Source organism: Amblyraja radiata, chromosome 18 (assembly GCF_010909765.2).
Source record: "Amblyraja radiata isolate CabotCenter1 chromosome 18, sAmbRad1.1.pri, whole genome shotgun sequence".
NCBI lineage: Eukaryota > Metazoa > Chordata > Chondrichthyes > Rajiformes > Rajidae > Amblyraja > Amblyraja radiata.
In genome coordinates this window covers 5,169,341-5,188,681 of record NC_045973.1, presented here as the reverse complement: position 1 = coordinate 5,188,681, position 19,341 = coordinate 5,169,341, and the positions used below count along the sequence as shown (strand labels likewise).

At 40.6% G+C, this 19,341-nt stretch overlaps 1 protein-coding gene and 1 long non-coding RNA gene across 2 annotated transcripts in view; one reads left to right on the top strand and one right to left on the bottom strand.

Annotated features, from left to right (window-relative positions):
• Positions 1-19,341, bottom strand: part of ptprg (protein tyrosine phosphatase receptor type G) — a 535,498-nt gene that overhangs the window by 159,232 nt on the left and 356,925 nt on the right. Inside the window, exons 7-8 of the mRNA XM_033036632.1 lie at positions 6,741-6,898; positions 388-568 (exon numbers count right to left, since the gene is read on the bottom strand). Of these exons, the coding sequence (XP_032892523.1) occupies positions 388-568; positions 6,741-6,898 (339 nt within the window). The remainder of the gene's footprint in view (positions 1-387; positions 569-6,740; positions 6,899-19,341) is intronic.
• On the top strand, positions 38-17,739 carry LOC116983069. The gene is made up of 3 exons (XR_004414602.1): positions 38-47; positions 11,785-11,789; positions 17,490-17,739. It is a non-coding gene; the product is annotated as an uncharacterized LOC116983069 (long non-coding RNA).

The following is a 19,341-nucleotide window of genomic DNA, read 5'->3' as shown; positions in this document are numbered from 1 at the left end:
GCTGTGCCAGAGTTTGCTGTTTTGTTTTTTCTTTGAGGTTTAGTAAGGTAATTAGATGTTAGGTTATGCTTGTATTTTGGTTCCACGATACCAGTTTACTGGCACAGCAAATACTTTCAACAGACCTCACTGCCAAAGACTTTTAAATATACTCTGATACTCTACCCTTTAAGGTATTCACTGATCCCAAAAGAGAGCAAGATATAGATTCAGAAAATGTAATAAACATTTGTGATAACTTTATAAAGCCAATTTAGATGAATATTTATTTGTTCGTATGAGGCAATGTTCTGATGCGCCTCATTGATTTTGAAAGTACAACACATCTTATCCTTCATTGTTTTAATGCAGTGATTTGATTTAAAACCTTAAAAAAAATAAGAGTACCTTCTGTGATGTGTAGGATGCCAGGGTTCTCGGTTACTTGGCTCCAGGACCCTTTGACAACTGACTTATAGACCACTCTGTTATTTAGATTCTGTTGTGGTCGGAAGTTGTTCCTCAAGTATTCCACTGATTTGACGTGGTCTTGCTGTTCAGTTGTAAATATGGAATAAAAGGCATCCAGCTGTACAAAGCAATCAAATGGGAAGAAATTAATGCTTGTCAGAGAATAAATCATTCATAATGATGGAAATAGGATGTAAAATTCCAAGAAACCATGATGCCAATAATGACAGGTTATAGAAGCTGAGCTGCCCAAAGAAATAAACCCAGCAATCTTATCAAATTCCAGCTTTTATTTGCCATGCTGTGTGGAAACATTAAACCTGAAATCTAACAGTAGATGCTGTCAATCCAATCATTTCAAGCATGGCATTGTTCTGTCAAATTCAGGGAGTCCAATTTAAAAATCTGAGTAGCATTGTTTAATTTTACACAATATGCAGACAAGCTTATCCAGTGATTGTCTTTGAGAAGCACACACATCAACTCATTTTATGTAATGCGTTGGTTTTGTGAAAATGATTTATTTGTTACCAAGGGAACAAAAGCAATTCATATTATATCTGGTTTCATAGAATGTTATTTGTAGGACTAATGCATTGTAACCGCCTCTAAGCAAAGCGATGTTACGATTGCAAAAATAACATAGTCTTTAAATTACTCCAGAAACATCAGCTGTATTTTGGGATTCTAAGAAGATTTCAAAACAAATCAGATTCAAGAATGAATTCTTCAAATCATAGGCTAGGCAGAACACTACACAGAAAAAAAACCCTTAAATAATCTGTTTGAAATTCACAGTTCATAACTCAGAATCAAACATAATCAGTGAAGTCCTTTGCAGTATAATACAGATGACAAATCAGAGCATAAAAGTAGACTGTATTCATATGTAAAATAATAATAGATTTGAGGAAGATCGACACAAAATGCTGGAGTAACTCAGTGGGACAGACAGCATCCCTGGAGAGAAGGAATGGGTCTTCTTCTTCTTGCGAATGAAACATAAATAAACCAAAGGAATAGTTAGATCTCAAGCCGGGTGTTGAGCAGCCAGGTTGTTGTCTCTGCGTCAATGTCTGCCAGGCTCTGAGCTCCATTTGGTGGGTGATAGAGCAGGCTGAAGTCTAAAGAAGGGTCTCGACCCGAAACGTCATCCATTCCTTCTCTCCAGAGATGCTCCCTGTCCCGCTGAGTTACTCCAGTATTTTGTGTCTATCTTCAATGTAAACCAGCATCTGCAGTTCTTTCCAATAGATTTGAGGAAGTTGGATGTTGGCAAGGGACATGCAACATTGAACGTCTATCAAGAATTCAGAGGTAAATCTGCAGTGCCCCTTACCAGTGACTGTTTGGAGCAATGTTCCTACCCTACACCTTCTGGTGGAGAACTGGGAATCCTGACTCAAATTTAAACACACCCTCTGAGGTTGCAGGTGAAGCAGAATAAGATGTAATTCAGTCATTATTTTATGTCACACATTCTATCCTTTAATTTCCTTGGAGCGCAAGAGGCTAAGCGGTGATTTTATGGAGATGTTTTAAATCATGAGGAGAATTGATAGGGTCGTTCACAGAGTATTTTACCCAGGGTAAGGTAATCAAGAACCAGAGGAGATAGGTTTAAGGTGAGAGGTTAAAGTTTCAATGGGAACCTGAGGGATGGTGGGTATATGCAATGACCTGCCAGAGGTGGTAGTCGTGACGAGTACCATAGCAGCATTTGAAAGACACCTGGAGAGGTACATGGATAGGAAAGTTTAAAGGAATATGAGCCAAATTAGAGCAAATGGAAATAGCTTAGATGGGACATCTTGGCTAGCATGGTCAAGTTGGACGGAAGGGCTTGTTTTTTTTTGCTGTATGTCTCTCCCAAATAGTTTAATGTTTTACAGTTAGGTAACATGACATACAGCAGTTTTATTTGTGGCTCATCTGACCCATTCATGTCCCATAATGTGACATGATAATACAACATCAAATGAGGCCCTGGCACATCTCAGGCCCTGGTCACCTGGATCCAATGTCTGCCGAATGGATCTGGAGCAACTAAGAATGGGTCAGTGGGGTACATGGGGTGAATGTGAGTGATGGGCCGTATATATTTGTTTTGAAAATTAAACCAGCAAAATGTTGTTGCATCCCACACATTTGTAAAAAGATTGCAGCTCCAGTTTCGATGATGGATGAGGAAGGTTCTGATGAAAGAAACCTTTGTGCATGTGCTTCCATATGACTGTAGTTGCTGTAGTTGTTTGAGACCGTCAGCTTACAGGTGAAGGTCATCAGCTCACAAGTGAAACAATTGAAGGTCTTGTTGGCCATTTTTGTCGAGGCCATGATGTTGTGTTACAATGTTTTCACACCCCTTGCCAATGCAGACTTTGGAATGACCAGCAACAAGGTCTTTTCCAGATGATTCCTGAGACTTATGGAACAGATGTTGCTGCTGTTTGAAGTTGTCAAAGTGCTGTTTGTCCATTAGTGGGAGAATCATAGCTCCCAGGATCCAGTTCCATCCAACCGCATGATCTACTCACTGATAGATGCAAAAGGCGGACAAGTATAATTACAGACTTTATGACAGTCAATCCAGTACTTTATATCTCTGGTTCATTGTCATGTCATCCAGACTCACAGAAATGATGGTTTACTTAATCTAGTGCAGGATGGGTCAAGTTTCCAAAAGAATCTCAAGAGGGCTGCAACTTCGATATGCATTTGGTGTATTTATCAATCAATTACGGCTATTTTATGGCTTTGTGATCTTTCACATCAAACTCAATATTGATTCAGAGCTGAATGCTCCACAATTAGCATGTCCTTCACACTATAATCATTACAAGAAAAAATCCTTGTACAACAGGCAGTTATCTGTGTCACATTTATTGACCTTGAACAGGGTTGGCAGTAGTGAAATTTACGAGACTATTAAAATCCGACAAAGTTTCTCTGGTACTTGGAGTTCCTTAATGGCATGAAAGCAGCTATCTGCATGCTTCATCTGAGTTCAGCAATGACTGTCAACAACAAGTTCTTCAGAGAACATGATCAAAGCAGACTGCATGGACACTCATACGCTTTACTGGATGCGACTCGCGGAGTGTTTGCTGATTATGTTATGAAGGTTGTCTACTTAGGCAAGGTTAAGAACTGTCCACGATGTAAATGCAGGCATAAAATTTGACATAGGTAAAAGGTCAAGTAAGGCTTCAATAAATACACAATTCCAATGACAACTGGAATTGTAACTCTTGAGAAGATGCATCAGTGTTGATACAAGCACTGCAGAGAGTCATTAAAGCAACCAAGCTGGAACTACCATGAGAACCAGGAAGCAGAATATGCTACCAGCTCCCGCTGGCGAGCACACTCAACAGCTTAATATCCGACACAAATGACTTGGACGTAGACGTATATGGGTTGGTTAGTAAGTTGACAGATGACGTCAAGAATGCTGAGGTTGCAGTGTGTGAGGAAGGCTGTCAAAGTATACAGTGGGATATAGATCAGCTACAGAAATGGGCAGAGAAATGGCGGGGTTAATCCGAACAAGGGTGAGATGGTGGACTTTGGGAGGTCAAATGTAAGAGGAAAATACACAATTAATGGCATGACTTTGAACAGCATTGATGTACAGAGGGATCTTGGAGTCCAAATCCACATGGCATGCTTGCCCTCGTCAGTTGGGGCATTGAATATAAGAGTCAGGAAGTCATGATGCAGCTTTATCAGACTTGGGTTAGGCAGCATTTGGAATATTGTATGCAGTTCTGGTCGCCACATTACAGGAATGATGTGGAGAAGTTGGAAAGGGTGTTGAGGAGGTTTACCAGAATGATGCTTGGATTAGGGGTCTTTAGCTACAGGAAGAGATTGGAAAGACTTGGATTGTTTTCTCTGGAACGCCGAAGGTTGTAGGGAGACCTGATTGAATTATATAAAATTATGAGAGGCACAGATAGGGTAGACAATCAGTACCTATTTCCCAGGACAGAAATATTAAATACTAGCAGGCACAGGTTTACGGTGAGAGGCAAAATTTTAAAGAGATGTGCGGGGCAAGTTTTTATTTACAGGGTGGCGAGTGCCTGGAACACATAGCCATGGCTGGTGGTGGAGGCAGAGACGATAGTGGCATTTAAGAGACTTTTGGATACATGAATGCGCGGGGAATGGAGGGATATGGATTATGTGTGGGTGCATAAGGGTTGATCTCGGCATCATGCTCGGCTCAGGCAAGGAGCCTGTTCCGGTGCTGTACTGTTCTATGTTCTAATACCAAGCACCACTTACTGACTGACTTAGTTCATCTCCTTTCCTCCACTTAAGTGAAGGAATGTGGCTCTAATGATGATTAAATGTGGCAAAACAAACAATGCCTCTACGTAGTAGGCTGTGTCACCTTATAAACAGATAACCACAACTATGACATTGAGCTCAAGTGCAAAAATAGGTTTAAATAACATATAATGGAATTGGGTAGGGAAATGTAAAAATGTAAAAAGGTCCCAAGACCTGTACTGAAAGCAACTGATACAAAACAGTATATATGGAAGACTGAAAATCATTGCAAATCTCTGCACCATTTTCAAAGAGTCTGACTGCACAAAGTAATCCCACTCAACTCCACTACACTTTGTAATGGTGTACTCAGCCATAATTACAGAGATAAGCCATTGGTCCTAAAATTACTTATTCAACCTGCACACATTGTCATTTCCCCATATGAGTATTTCAGATTTCCATACTTGTTGAAACAAATTATATTTGTTCCCATCTTAACGGTGCTTTACACCATATAAAATATTTAAATGAAACTAAAAATTGCCTACCTTGCTTCCTGTTGAATTTTTAAATGTGACTGGTTGCTCAGCCTGCTAAATAATATTAAATCCTGTGACATGGGTAAAAGTGAACTCTATGGCAGACATACCAATCTGCACGCTAGAGGCAGGAAACATGTTCCCGATGTCGGGGGACTCCAGAACCAGGGGCCACAATTTAAGAATAAGGGGTAAGCCATTTAGAACAGAGATGAGGAAACACTTTTTCACACAGAGTTGTGAGTCTGTGGAATTCTCTGGCTCAGAGAGCGGTGGAGTCCGGTTCTCTGGAAAGTTTCAAAAGAGAGCTAGGTAGGGCTCTTGAAGATAGCAGAGTCAGGGGATATGGGGAGAAAGCAGGAACGGGGTACTGATTGTGGATGATCAGCCATGATCACATTGAATGGCGGTGCTGGCTTGAAGGGCCGTATGGCCTACTCCTGCACCTATTGTCTATGTTGGTAGAATTCTTCGTGACTGCACCACAATTTTTTCCACCAATTACAAAACTTAGGTCAATTCTAATTGTAAAGCAGCAGGCTGATGATTAGCAATCTATTTTTTTTTTAATGATAAGAAAGTCATCAGTATGAACAACTCTTATGAGGAATTTTCTCAAGCACAGCTTAAAAATTCAGTGGCTGCCAACAGCATTGCAAATACCAATTTCTTCCAGATTTTCCCTTCTGCTCATCAAACTAATCTGTCCTTGCAACACGGCTGATCGCTAAATCTCACTTTGAAGGTACCTGCATGACTCAACGCAACAACTGAAAATAAAGACAGTCCTTCCAACACATTTCTGGAATCTTGATGTGTTGTGCATCATGTTGAGTAGGCTACTTGGAACTAAACAAGTTCTTACAAAGAACAATGTGAGGAAAACATTCTGATGGCAATAAACACATCTTGTGCCATAGAACATATGCCTACTGCCAGAGATAATATCCCAATGCATCAATGCAGAATGTTTTGTTGCAGGAGTTGAGGTCCATCGTCATTATACTGCAAATGTGGGGAGTAACACCTGCCAAAAAGATCTGATTATAAATTGTACTTCTTCAGTATTTTGAAAACAGCGAGACGATCTTCTTAAGGATAAAGAATTGTGCTATATGTAAGTGCTAAATGTAAATGTGCAGACATGCTTCACTGTCTTGATTGTAGCGTATTAGTTCAATTACACTTTGCAATAACAACAGTGGTAACACAAGAGGCTGCAGCAGCAGGAATCCTGAGCAAATAACAAAATGCTGGAGGAACTCAGCGGGTTTGGCAGCATTTGTGGAGGGAAAGTGACCATGTTTCAGGTTGGTTCCCTTTTTCCAACAGTGGGTAGATGTGTTGGAGGAGAAACATTGGTGGTTGTATAACCTTCTTTAATTAAAATGAATGGTACATTAAATTTCTGCTGCCAAGGCAGTAAAATGCAGCTCCATGGATTCCTCATTACCAATCAATACTCACCTGCTCAAGGGAGATAGAGATCGGCCTGCCGAAGACTATCCATTCCACAATTTCACTGCATGGCGGCTTTGTCAGGGAGCCAGAATATCTGTAGTAACTCCCAAGTGTGGCTGGCAGCAAACGTCCCAATACAAAGGGATCCAGAAAAGTTTCTTTCTCTGGAGAAGAAAATGAAAATTAATAATGAGAATAAACAGTTACAAATTACGATTACTTGAAAGAAAAACATAAGGTACAAATTATTGTTTTTTTTACTTGCAATGAAAATTAATTGAAAGGTTACAGCACAAAGGAGGCCATTTGGCTCATCAAGTTCAGGCTGGTTCTCCACCAGAACAGCTTTCGATTCCATCGTGAGCATTTTTTAATTTACAGTATTACAATTTTTTTCTCCACTCCGTAGATTTATCCAATTCCTTCTGCATGGTCGCAGTGCACGTTGCCTCCATCACACCCGAGGGCACCACATTGCACATTCCAACTATTTTTTTTATCACGTCACTCAATTTTCTTCCCCTTTATTTTATACCAGTTGACACCTCCACTGAAGGGAACAGCCTGCCGCTAGCCTCTTTGTCCAGACCCTTCCTCATTTTACATACTTCTGTTAAATCTCCCTTTCGTTTCCTCCTCTTCAAAATAATGCAGTACCATTCCTTTGTGAATGTATTCCGCATGCCAAAAACCATTCTTATAAATATTTTCTGAACCCTCTCTCCCTCTCTCTCTCTATAGAGAGACTTTCCTGTGATGTGACTAGAATTAACATAATACCACAGCTGACACCAGACCAATGTTTTATAAATGTTCGCTGTTTTTTGAGTTCTTTCCCTTGAATGATATAGTCCAAAATCATCTATGCCCACTTGCTCAACAAGCCCTGTGACTTTCGATGATTTGTAGAAACATAACACCCTGTATCACTCTGAGAACAACAACCTTAATTCTACATTATTGCTCCCTATTCTCCAAAAAGGTTTTTTTAAATCTTTCTTTAACTTTCATGCACTTGCCTATTTCATTGGCCTGATTATATTCTGGTGCAGTGCATCCTCTTCACATTAGCCTCTTCACAAATCACTGTACGCCCGCTTTGTGTCACCAGCAAATTTAGAAATTATGCTTGCAACGCAAAGGCTAGTCTTTAATATATTAATGAGAAGCCATTATTCACCTTCCTCTTGTCCAAAAGGAAACCATTCATCGTGACTCTATATTACCTACTAGACTAAGTGGGACCCGTTGGGTCCCAGCATCACACAGGAGGGCTGGTCACCAACGCAATATTCCACCTCTCCACCAATTCCAATATTGCTCGCCAGTTGGGGGAGGGGGGGGGGGGGCTTTCTGTTGCGCTAGTATGGGTGTTGCAGGCCGAAGGTACTGGTTTCCAGAGGGCTAGTATTGACATTGTGGGCCGAATGGATTCTTGGGCTGGCAGCCAACTGTTGCAACGATTTTAAAAGCCAAGCCAAGGCAGACAATTTGGCTGCAGCCACCTGACAACCAAAACAAAAGACTGAGTGAGGGACTACACTTCCGGGTTTTATAGTCCCTTCCCCCTGCTGCCAGTGGGGGCAGCAGAGAGAATGCGGAATTTTTTTTAAACATTAATATCTCTCTGATTTATCATCGATGGGAATGGGAAAAGTCCTCTGGTCCCAGAAGGTGGAGGGGGGCTCTGAGCGAGGTGGCCAAGAATGACGGCCGTAGGTAGCGGTGTTCTCTCGGAAACCGCAGCATAGTGGGCCAAAAGCGGTCAAGATCAGACTTTTAGTAATATAGATAGATTACATGGGCATCTTCATATACATGCAATTGATGTCCCTTTCATACAGTAGGTTTCAGCTTGGTTAGTAAGCCTGTTATTTGGCACCTTATCAGATGCCTTGTGGAAATCTACGTACACCACATCAACTGTATTACACTCGTCCATTACCCCGCCAAATATTCTATAGCATTGGATAACACCATTTTATTCGAAACAAATCCATGTTGATTTGCATTCATTAATCCAGTTTCCTTCATTAATCAATGTGATTTCCTCTATGTCCCATTTTGCCCTGGATCAATGTTTCTAGAAACCTTTCCACCAAAGTATTTAAACTGTCTGGCCTGGTTAAACAGATGCTGGGTCATTCCTTCTCTTTTTGAACTTTTCAGTCCTCTGTCCCATTCCTGTATCCAAAGAATGTTGACAGATTATGGTCAGTCACCCTGCAATTTTCCTCCTGAACTTTACTTAAAATCCTAGGCTGTTGGTTACCTACCCAGTGTAAATTCAGCCAACTTTTCTGACACCTCCATTTTATTATTTTTTAACATCAGAGTTTGACCTCCACTCCTACTTTAGAACATCCTTTTTTATTATGTAAAGCGATGCAAAGTACTCATCCAGTATCTTAATGATAAGATAGTGACATCTTATAGAAACATCTAAAATTATTAGGAGATTGGACATGCTAGTTGCAGGAAACATATTCCCGATGTTGGGGGAGTCCAGAACCAGGGGGCCCAATTTAAGAATAAGGGTTAGGCCATTTAGAACTGAGATGAAGAAAAAAATGTTCAAACAGAGTGTTATGAATTTGTGGAATTCTCTGCCTCAGAAGGCAGCGGAGGCCGATTCACTGGATGCATTTAAAAGAGTCAGATACAGCTCTTAGGGCTAGTGGAATCAAAGGATATGGGGAAAAGGCAGGAACGGGGTACTGATTGTGGATGATCAGCCGTGATCACATTGAATGGCGGTGCTACTCCTATTGTCTATGTATTTATGATGATGTTAAACATGCGGTGACTGGCATTTTACAGCGATGTCTCATATAAATGATTTGTAAACAAGTGTTACTCAATTTCGAATGTACTCCAATTTGGAACTGACAAGTTGTACAAGACAGACTGCCCCAGAGCAGAATGTCTTGGATCTGTGATCATTTGAGGTTTGCAAAATCTGATTTGTCTGTCTCCTGATACCAGTACAATTAGGCTCCCTTAAGTTTTGCTCGTGGCTAGATCGGTAACAATCTTAGCACTGGTACATGGACAGGCTGTGTTACTATTTCATGATTAATGCAAGGGAGTGAACTCAGTGAGATCTCTACAGAATTGGGGAATAAGAAGCCTATAAAACTCTGAATTTATGCAGTAACATTAACATAGTAAAACGTCAAAGTGGCTTCAGAAATACAAAAGTGGAGGCAAGGGTGACACGGTGGCGCAGCGGTAGAGCTGCTGCCTTACAGTGCTTGCAGCGCCGGAGACCCGGGTTCGATCCTGACTACGGATGCTATCTGTACGGAATTTGTACATTCTACCTGTGACCGCGTGGGTTTTCTCCAAGATTTTTGGTTTCCTCCCACACTCCAAAGACGTACAGGTTTGTAGGATAATGGGCTTGGTGTATGTGTAAATTGTCCCTCGTGTGCGTTGGATAGTGTTAATATGCGGGGATTGCTGGTCAGTGCGGACTCGGTGAGCTGAAGGGCCTGTTTCCGCGCTGTATTTCTAAACTAAAAATTAGGGGAGGTTTTAGGCTGTTCCTAAAGGAGAAGGAAACAGGTTCGAAGAAGAAAATGATAGAGATTATGGAAATGGGGGCAACATAAGGGGTGAGAGATGGGGGAAAGAAGAGATCCTGGGGATTATAAATTACAGGAAAATGGTGGTTAGAGATCATAGTGCAAAAAATAAAATGTTGGAAAATGCATGATAGACCTCGCCTCACTCACAATTTTTTTTTTTTTTTTCCTAAACTTAAATCTGCAATGATTAGATAAAGTTTGCAATAACCCACAATTTAAAGTACCATCTCTGAACTCAGTCATTACATTTAATTTAAAATGTAATCCTTTAAAAGTATATTTGTATGTGCCACATCCTCAGTAGAACATTCTTCAATGTTAGAATACGGTTCCTCAGACAAACAACTTTATTCTGCATATTTCTGAACCCTTCAAGATCTTTCCAACTTCCTTAATTGAAAGCAGTATTTCCTGTAGCATGATGGAGAGTTCACAGTTCTAATAAAAACATATGTGCACGAACAGAAAGATGGGAAGCTAGATAGTGCTCCAGATGCAATCAGTTTATTTTCTATCAGGTTGTAGTCGTCAGAATTAGGAGCAAAAACAAAACTTCTGTCCATATATCCTTTTCCCACTGTCTTCACTTGATGGTAAAGTCATAACAGCCTCTATTGAAGCCAGATGTTAAAAGTGCAGTTGGGGTCAAATAATGTTATTGAATTCCACTTTGTTTCGGGTCATAGTGGACAGTAACAGCCCCTCAACCCACCCAGCCTGTCAATTATCAAGTAGTAATTTATACTATTCCCACATTAATCCTTTATTATTCTCCCCATTTGCCCTTGTGTCACCGTTGCTGAGAAATGGTATTACATTTTCAGAGTGAACTATTAAACGGCGAAATCCCAAATTATTGCTTGGGATAGCTGCACATCACAAAGTGTTCTGCAGATATCATGCCTTCACATTGAGAGCTATTAGTTAATTAGCTGTAAATGGATGCAGGTATTCTACCAGCTCAAATTCTAGTGCTAAAAACCCAGCAACTCCTACTCCCCCCTAAACAGAATGTGTAATAAGAATTACACTTATAACATTGTAACAGTCTGGCTTCTCAGCCTCACTTGGTAGACAGTATAAAGATTATTATGCAGTTTGATTTTTAATTTGTACATATTTCTACTAAGGAAGGGGAAATATAGGTACATTGCAAAATTATGTTTTCATCTGATGCACTTAAAAGTATTTTGCTGTTAATGTAGTATGCAATTCAATTTTAAATGTGTGCTTATTACTACTGTTATATAGGAACATTGCAAAATTATGATGTTTTCTTCTGATGCGCTCAGAAGGATTTTGCTGCTAATCTAATATTAAGCATCTGTTCCTTATCCTTAAAGATATTATTTACATCAAACCCAAGACAAACACTTCCTACGGTTGGTATCACTACAACTACTCTTCATTTTAGTGCCAATTTGTGCTAATTTTTGTGCAGTTGGTAAGTGCGTAATTAGGAGGGGTCACGATTCCGAGGTGTGTCAGAAGGGTGAGAATTTAATCCACTAAACTAGTATGGCTTTCAACCCGACTAACAGTGGGCTGTCTGCACTGCTCCCCATAGGTTTCAAGCCAAAGCTCGGTGATAATTTCATGTATTTAAATGTTGGGATCAATTTCCAGGAGCAGACTGTTTCAGGTCCACTCATAATCGTTAAGTATCAGTGATGCCAAATGACAATAGCAACTCAACAGTCACTTTCAAAGGGAGAATAGATGCCATTTGAAGGAAGCCATCTGCAGGTCTCTGAGCAGAGAACAGGTAACAGGTAAACAAGCGTAATTGGATACTCTTTAAAAAGCTGGTACGGACTTTCCTGTGATAACAATATCAGAGGAGCCATTTTAGGACGATTATCACTGGAAAAGCAGTTCATATTTTCAGGAAATAGTTGAAGTAAAATAGTTGAAATAAAGGTCATGCCTTAAAATACTTTAGCAAAACAGGAGGAGCAAGATATTCCCCCCAACATGGCTATCCTGCTCCCACCACCTCATTAGCCTGTGGGATATCTTTCCAGTTTCCAGACAGATTGCTAACTTGCACCAGCCAATGGCACAGCAAGCAGCGTTGGTGACATCTGTTAAAACAGTTATATCAATCAGTTTCCTAGCTCTGTACAAATGAGCGCTTGGTTTTGGAATTTATCCCAGCACTTCTCTCCTGACTTGAGTGCATGGCTGGATGTCAATGCAGAACTTACCCCCCTACCCCTCCCACCAATGTTTTATTCAATTAATTTGCAAAATAAATCAAGAGAATATATATAATTAAATATTCTCCTGCATTTTGATATGCTTTCTCTGCTTTTTATACAAATGTTCTCTTTTATAATTGAATAAAGAAATGATGCGTCACATATTTTAGCTAGTTAGTAATGACCGTTCACAATCAGTCAGAGAGAATTGCATGTGGCAGATATGAATTTCAATAAATAATACTATTTGTTACTGTGAAAGGTAGAAATCAAGCTTAATTTATAGTTGGTGCTGGAGGCAAAGAAGAGGAAATGGATGTTTGGAAAGATGCTCAGCCCAATGATATATTGATATAACTGCGAGACTGTCCTTTCCCAAAGGCAACATCTGTCCTAACTCAATCTGCATTTTCATTTTCTGTGAAGCTCAACTAAATGCTACCCACGTAACCAAGATAATTCTAATCTATCTTGTCTATAGATATACGTGTATAGATAGACTGGGATATCGAAACAACCAGTCCCTAAAATAATTAAAAATCTATTCCATAGTAGACTTGAACAGTAAAAAATGAATGTAACCTGTCTTCAATACTAAAAAAATCAATGGTAATGCATGCTAATCCTATGCTGACCTAACCTAACTAATTACATATATTTCAGTTGACAGGGTAAACACCGCCATTAACCATTTTTCAATGCATAATGTACCATGAATTTACAAAGCAATTTTGTCTTGAAGTACAATAAAGACATGAATTAAAATAAATAATTATCTCTCCAAAATAAAACAAGAAAACTATTATCTTGTTTTAATCTGTTGAGGTAGTAATTGTTTTTGCATCTTTCATTTATATACAGTGGCCCTGTGCTCTATGAAGTAAAAGTGGCAGCTCCCAAAAGAGGTCTAATGTTGGATGTCTAGATGAGTAGAATTATTCTGATAACAAGTTCATCCACTGCAACGTATCAAACTTTATTTGTTTTTAATAATTAGATTAAAATTGCTCACCAACATGATGTTCTAAGAAATTCAAATTAAAGAGTTATGTATTATTCCAATCACACTAATATAGTCCTGACTTGCAGTTCAATTAGAGACTTTTTAATGCTGATTTCCTGAAAAATCTTTTCCAATAATTAGTGTTTGTTGATGTACAATTGCTTCTCTTTCATGATAAAATGAGAAGCAGGCTATCCAATTGCTAGATACATCAGAGTCCAGCTAAATTCTACAAACATGCAAACTTTCTCCCCCGGTTCCCTCTCCACACATTGATCAGGGACAGAGACATTAATCAATTCTTACTCTCAACAGAGTTTTGTTACAAGTCAATCACATGAACAGCAATCCCAATTTCTTTTGTTAATTTATAATTGTTGTCACTTAAATTACATACCGTGTCCAATTGCAATTAAATGTTCTGTTTGAATGTGTCATATCAGACATTTTAAATAAAGCACACGCAGACTGCGGGGAAGTAAAATGTCACTTAAACATGACAAGTGCTTTGGGGGGCCATCAAAGTGATATGTGAAAGTTGCAGAGATGATAAAATAAACTACCAGTGGCACCAAATGAGAACAGTGACTGCAGGAGATACATGATACTTTGGGCACCCTTGTATGATGTGCCAGAACATATCTGCAGAGACATAACATCTGGCGAATATTGTCAAGAAGATTCTTTTCAAACAGTAACCATGTCAAATAAGCAGACCGGAAGATTGTGAACTGTGTGCGCAGACAACAAGAACTGAATAAATTGTGAATACATTTTAGACACATGAATTTCCATCTGTCCAAAACTGCATTGTCCTGAAATCTTGACGCCACAATGTTTGTATAAACCTGATACAATGGAAATTTTTTTGATTTTTCAGCTGTCATCAAAATTTTCTTAAACGTGTTAAAAAAAATTAATCTATCAAAATTCCACGAGCAATTCAACATCACCAAACCTATAAATAGTACAACTATAAAATAAATAAAATATTCAAAACTTAAGTTGAAAGCATAACACGCAGTTCACGGATGTTCTATTGATTAACACTTATTTCTCAATCACCACTTGTAGAAACAGATTAATGTGATCATGTAGCTCATTTCTACAAGACATTGCTGTTGTTGGATTGGATTGCTGTATTGCATAAAACACCAACTCCACCTCAAAAGCAATTCACTATTTATGAATCGCGTTTGAGACAGTCAAAAGACTTTAAACGATGTTACATAACGGTAAGTTTCTTTCAATATTCTCAAAGTTGTACAAAGTTATACAAACTCTTACCTACATTTTTGACAGTGTAGCAAGGTTTCTCATAGCATGCCCCACAGGGACTGTATAAGTAGTTTTACAACTTGGCTGGGTTATATTGTTTTGAAATCATAAATTATTTCTGCTGCATTAGTTTGCATGTTCCTAAACTGCTGCAATAATGTTCCCCAGCTATGAAGGTACCAGGGCCATTGATAGGCAGCCACTGACAGCTCCAATGTCAACTACTCGGATTTGCTGAACCATGGGACTCTTTTGTTGAGGGTGAATGGCACCACAGGAACAAAGAACCCAATTCATAAACAGCTGACATTGTGAATATTTTAGTTATCTTTATCCCTGGGAGTTATAAATAGCAGGTCTTGAGTTCACTAAATCTTTGATATAAAATTAACATATGATGTTAAACAATATATTACAATAAATCTTCTTTGGTGCTTCATGAACATGCCCTACAGTTACATTAGGTGCTGTAACACTTTACGATTTTTTTTCGGGGAGCCAGAATTTTCAAATGGGTAGCAAATTCATAGAAACTTGAGAGTGGGTACATTGTTCCTTCTGGGTTTCTGGCAACCTTCTGCCAGGGTTGTGACAGATGTTTGAGGCAATCCCCCAAAGGCAGCCAACCCCCACATAATATTGGCTATTGCATCAAGCTGGGCGACAATATTAATCACCCATTCATGCAGATTACCAGATTGGGAGGATAAACTGTGCAGATTGAGGAGAAAGGTTAACATACAGTGTCCTCCATAATGTTTAAGAAGGAACTGCAGATGCTGGAAAATCGAAGGTAGATAAAAGTGCTGGAGAAACTCAGCGGGTGCGGCAGCATCTATGGAGCGAAGGAAATAGGCAACGCTCCATAGATGCTGCCGCACCCGCTGAGTTTCTCCAGCACTTTTATCTACCTTCGATTTTCCAGCATCTGCAGTTCCTTCTTAAACATTATGGAGGACACTGTTGCAGAAGGTGATGAAACAAAATACAGAGCGGAGGTGCAGAACCTGGCGGACTGGTGCGCCAATAACAACTTGGCACTAAACACCTCCAAGACCAAGGAGCTGATTATTGACTTCAGGAGGTCCCATTCTGGAGAATACGCCCCAATCTCCATTAATGGGGAAAGTGTGGAGAGAGTGTCCAGCTTTAAGTTTCTGGGCACTCACATTTCAGAAGACCTCACATGGTCCACAAACACCGCCGCACTGGTCAAGAAGGCACAGCAACGACTGTTCTTCCTGAGGACATTAAAAAAGACTGGTCTGCCCCAACAGCTGCTGACAACGTTCTACCGCTGCACCACAGAGAGCATACTAACGTATGGCATCTCTGAGTGGTATCTCAGCTGCACGGAGGCGGAGAGGAGAGCTCTACAGCGCGTCGTCAACAGAGCGCAGAGGATCATCGGGACAGAGCTACCAGCCTTGGAGGGCATCTACCACACGCGGTGCCTCAGGAAGGCCCTCAGCATCCATAAGGACTCATCACACCCCTGCCACGGTCTGTTTCAACTACTTCCCTCCGGCAGACGTTACAAGGCCTTCTACGCCCGAACCTCCAGACTCAGGAACAGTTTCATCCCAAGAGCTATAGTGGCTCTGAACCGGCCCTAATGAGTGCCCCCCCACCCACCCCCTTTGGACAGTCTCCCTCAGATGGTCACGTCAATCAATTCAGTTTGTTTATTTATGTATTGTATTTATTTACCTTTCTTGTACATCAGTGGAGCTGCACACTAAATCTCCTTGCACTGACGTGCAATGACAATAAAAGATATATTATATTATTATTATTATTCATTCTGTAATAAAGAAAAATCCCCAAGCAACTGTCCGATAGATTAGAAACACTCTTCAGGAGTCAGGTGTGGATTTGTCAATGACCATTGTCCGCAGAAGACTTCATGAACAGAAATAGAGACTTTACTGCAAAATGCAATCCACTGGTTAGCCGCAAAAATAGGATGGCTAGGTTACAGTTTGCCAAGATGTACTTAAAAGAGCAACCACAGTTCTGGAAAAAGGTCTTGTGGACAGATGAGACGAAGATTAACTTATATCAGAGTGATGGCAAGAGCAAAGTATGGAGGAGAGAAGGAACTGCCCAAGTTCCAAAGCATGCCAACTCATCTGTGAAACACAGTGGTGGGGGCTATGGCCTGGGCATGTGTGGCTGCTGAAGGTACTGGCTCACTTATCTTCATTGATGATATAACAGCTGATGGTAGTAGCATAATTAATTCTGAAGTGTATAGACCCATCCTATCTGCTCATTCAGACAAATGGCTCATTGGCTGGCGGTTCATTCTACAGCAAGACTATGATCCCAAACATACTGATAATGCAACTAATGAATTTTTCAAGGCTAAAAAAAAAATGGTCTATTCTTGTGGCCAAATCAATCAGTCGATCTGAACCCAATTGAGCATGCCTTTTATATGCTGAAGAGAAAACTGAAGGGGACTAGCGAGCGCCAGTGTAGACCAAAGATCTTATAGCGGTTCTTTGGTGTAGACGGTGACCACGGAGGTGATCATGTGGCCGTGACCAGTGACTTTGGGTTGGAGCTCTCGGCGGCCGACACCAGAGAGAGGCTAAAGTTGCTCAGCCTGGAAAACTTGCAGGACTTAGGACTAGTTGAGGGGATTTAGCTGCGGGAGGTCGTTCGAGTCACTTCGGAGATTCTAGAGGCCCATGGCTTCAGAGAGCGGTGGGGCTGAGGGTGGTGGGTGGCAGACTGTAGGTAAGGAAAAGGGGGGCTCTAAGAGAGAGGCATCGAGCGAAAGACCCGAAATGTCAGGAGACGAAGGAAGTAAAGTTAGGAGAACTAGAATTATTGAAGAATTTGTCGTGCTGTTTAAAGTTAAAGGAGTAAATCAAGGAGATGCAGGATTTAGAGCAGTGAATCCATTAAAAATTACCACCGCTTTGGAGAGCCAAATAGGCAGGGATTTTCAAGCTAAGATTCTGTATAATGGGATGTTAAGAGTTTGTTGCAAAGACAGAAAACAGTTTAATGATGCTAGGGGTGTGGGGAAATTGGTGGTCAAGGTGGAGAGTTTGGTCCCTAGAGGAAGACAGCCGGGAATAAAGGGAGTGGTCTATGGGATGTATGATGGCTTGTCTGAGAAGGAGATCTTAGAAAATGTTAAGGGGGCCCAGGTAACTGATGTTGTGAGATTTAAGAGTAGGAATGGAGTCAGGGACCCGCCAGTCCTGCTTACGTTCAAAGATGGAGTACTGCCACAGAGAGTGTTTCTTGGGAGTATGGCGTATCAAGTGAGGGAGTACATTAGACCACCGTTGCGCTGTTATAACTGTCAGAGGTTTGGACATGTTGCTGGGTCTTGTCGGGGTAAAAGAAAGTGCGCAAAGTGCGGTGGAGATCATGTAATACAAAATTGCAAGGCAGAGGCTCCTAAGTGCCCTAACTGTGATGGGGATCATGCAGCAGGGTTTCGTGGTTGTGAGCGCTTTGTTCAGGCGAAGCGAGTGCAGGAAGTGAAGGATCAGAACAACGTGTCATATGCAGAGGCAGCTCAAAGGGTGGCTAGGGAACGCGGAGATGTGAGCGCTGGGACTAGAGTGGTGCTAGGAAGCCAGATCACTGTGCCAAACTTACCGTCGGCTTTTCCATCTGACATGTTGATTTTTAATAAGGAGTCATTTCTGTCTTTTGTTTCTGATGTGCTGGTAGGAGCTAAGAAAGCAGCTAACCGGTCAGATATCATCAGGTTAGTGGTGGGGGCAGCTGAAAGGTTCCTCAGTGTAAAGCAGTTGCCAGAAAAGTTGCATCAATACATGACGGAGAGTCAGTGTATGGAGAGGTCACAGTTGTCGAGAGCTAGCAGTATGGAGTATGTCAGTGAGGTGGATGATGGGGATCCTCATTAACACCATAATGTTTTATATACTTCAATGGAACGCCCGGAGTCTGATTGGAAACGGTCAAGAGTTAAAGAGATTTGTTGATGAATTTAAAGAAGCACCAGAACTAATATGTATCCAAGAGACATGGTTAAAGCCCTGTCTAGATTTTGTAATCCCAGGTTATGAATGTGTGCGAGTAGATAGGTCTGATAGATCAGGTGGGGGTTGTGCAACTTTTGTTAAGACTGGGTTGCAGTATAGGAAAGTTGACATTAATTCTAATCTTGAGGTTTTGGCTGTGGAAGTTAGGAGCGGCCAGAATTCTATCACTGTGATAAATTATTATAACCCCTGTCAACCCTTGATATTGTCAGATTTTGATGAGATAATGGAGAAGGTAAGGTGTCCTGTTATATGGATCGGAGACTTTAATGCGCATAATCCTTTATGGGGTAGTGATCACAGGGATAAAAATGGTGTTATTGTTGAAGAATTTCTAGACAAGTATGAGTTGGTATTGTTAAATGATGGAAGGCCGTCTAGGTATAATATTGTGAGAAACACCTGCAGCCACATAGATTTATCAATTGCTTCATCAAATTTAGCAAGAATTGGTGAATGGGATGTAATGGATAGATATACACTGGGTAGTGATCATTATCC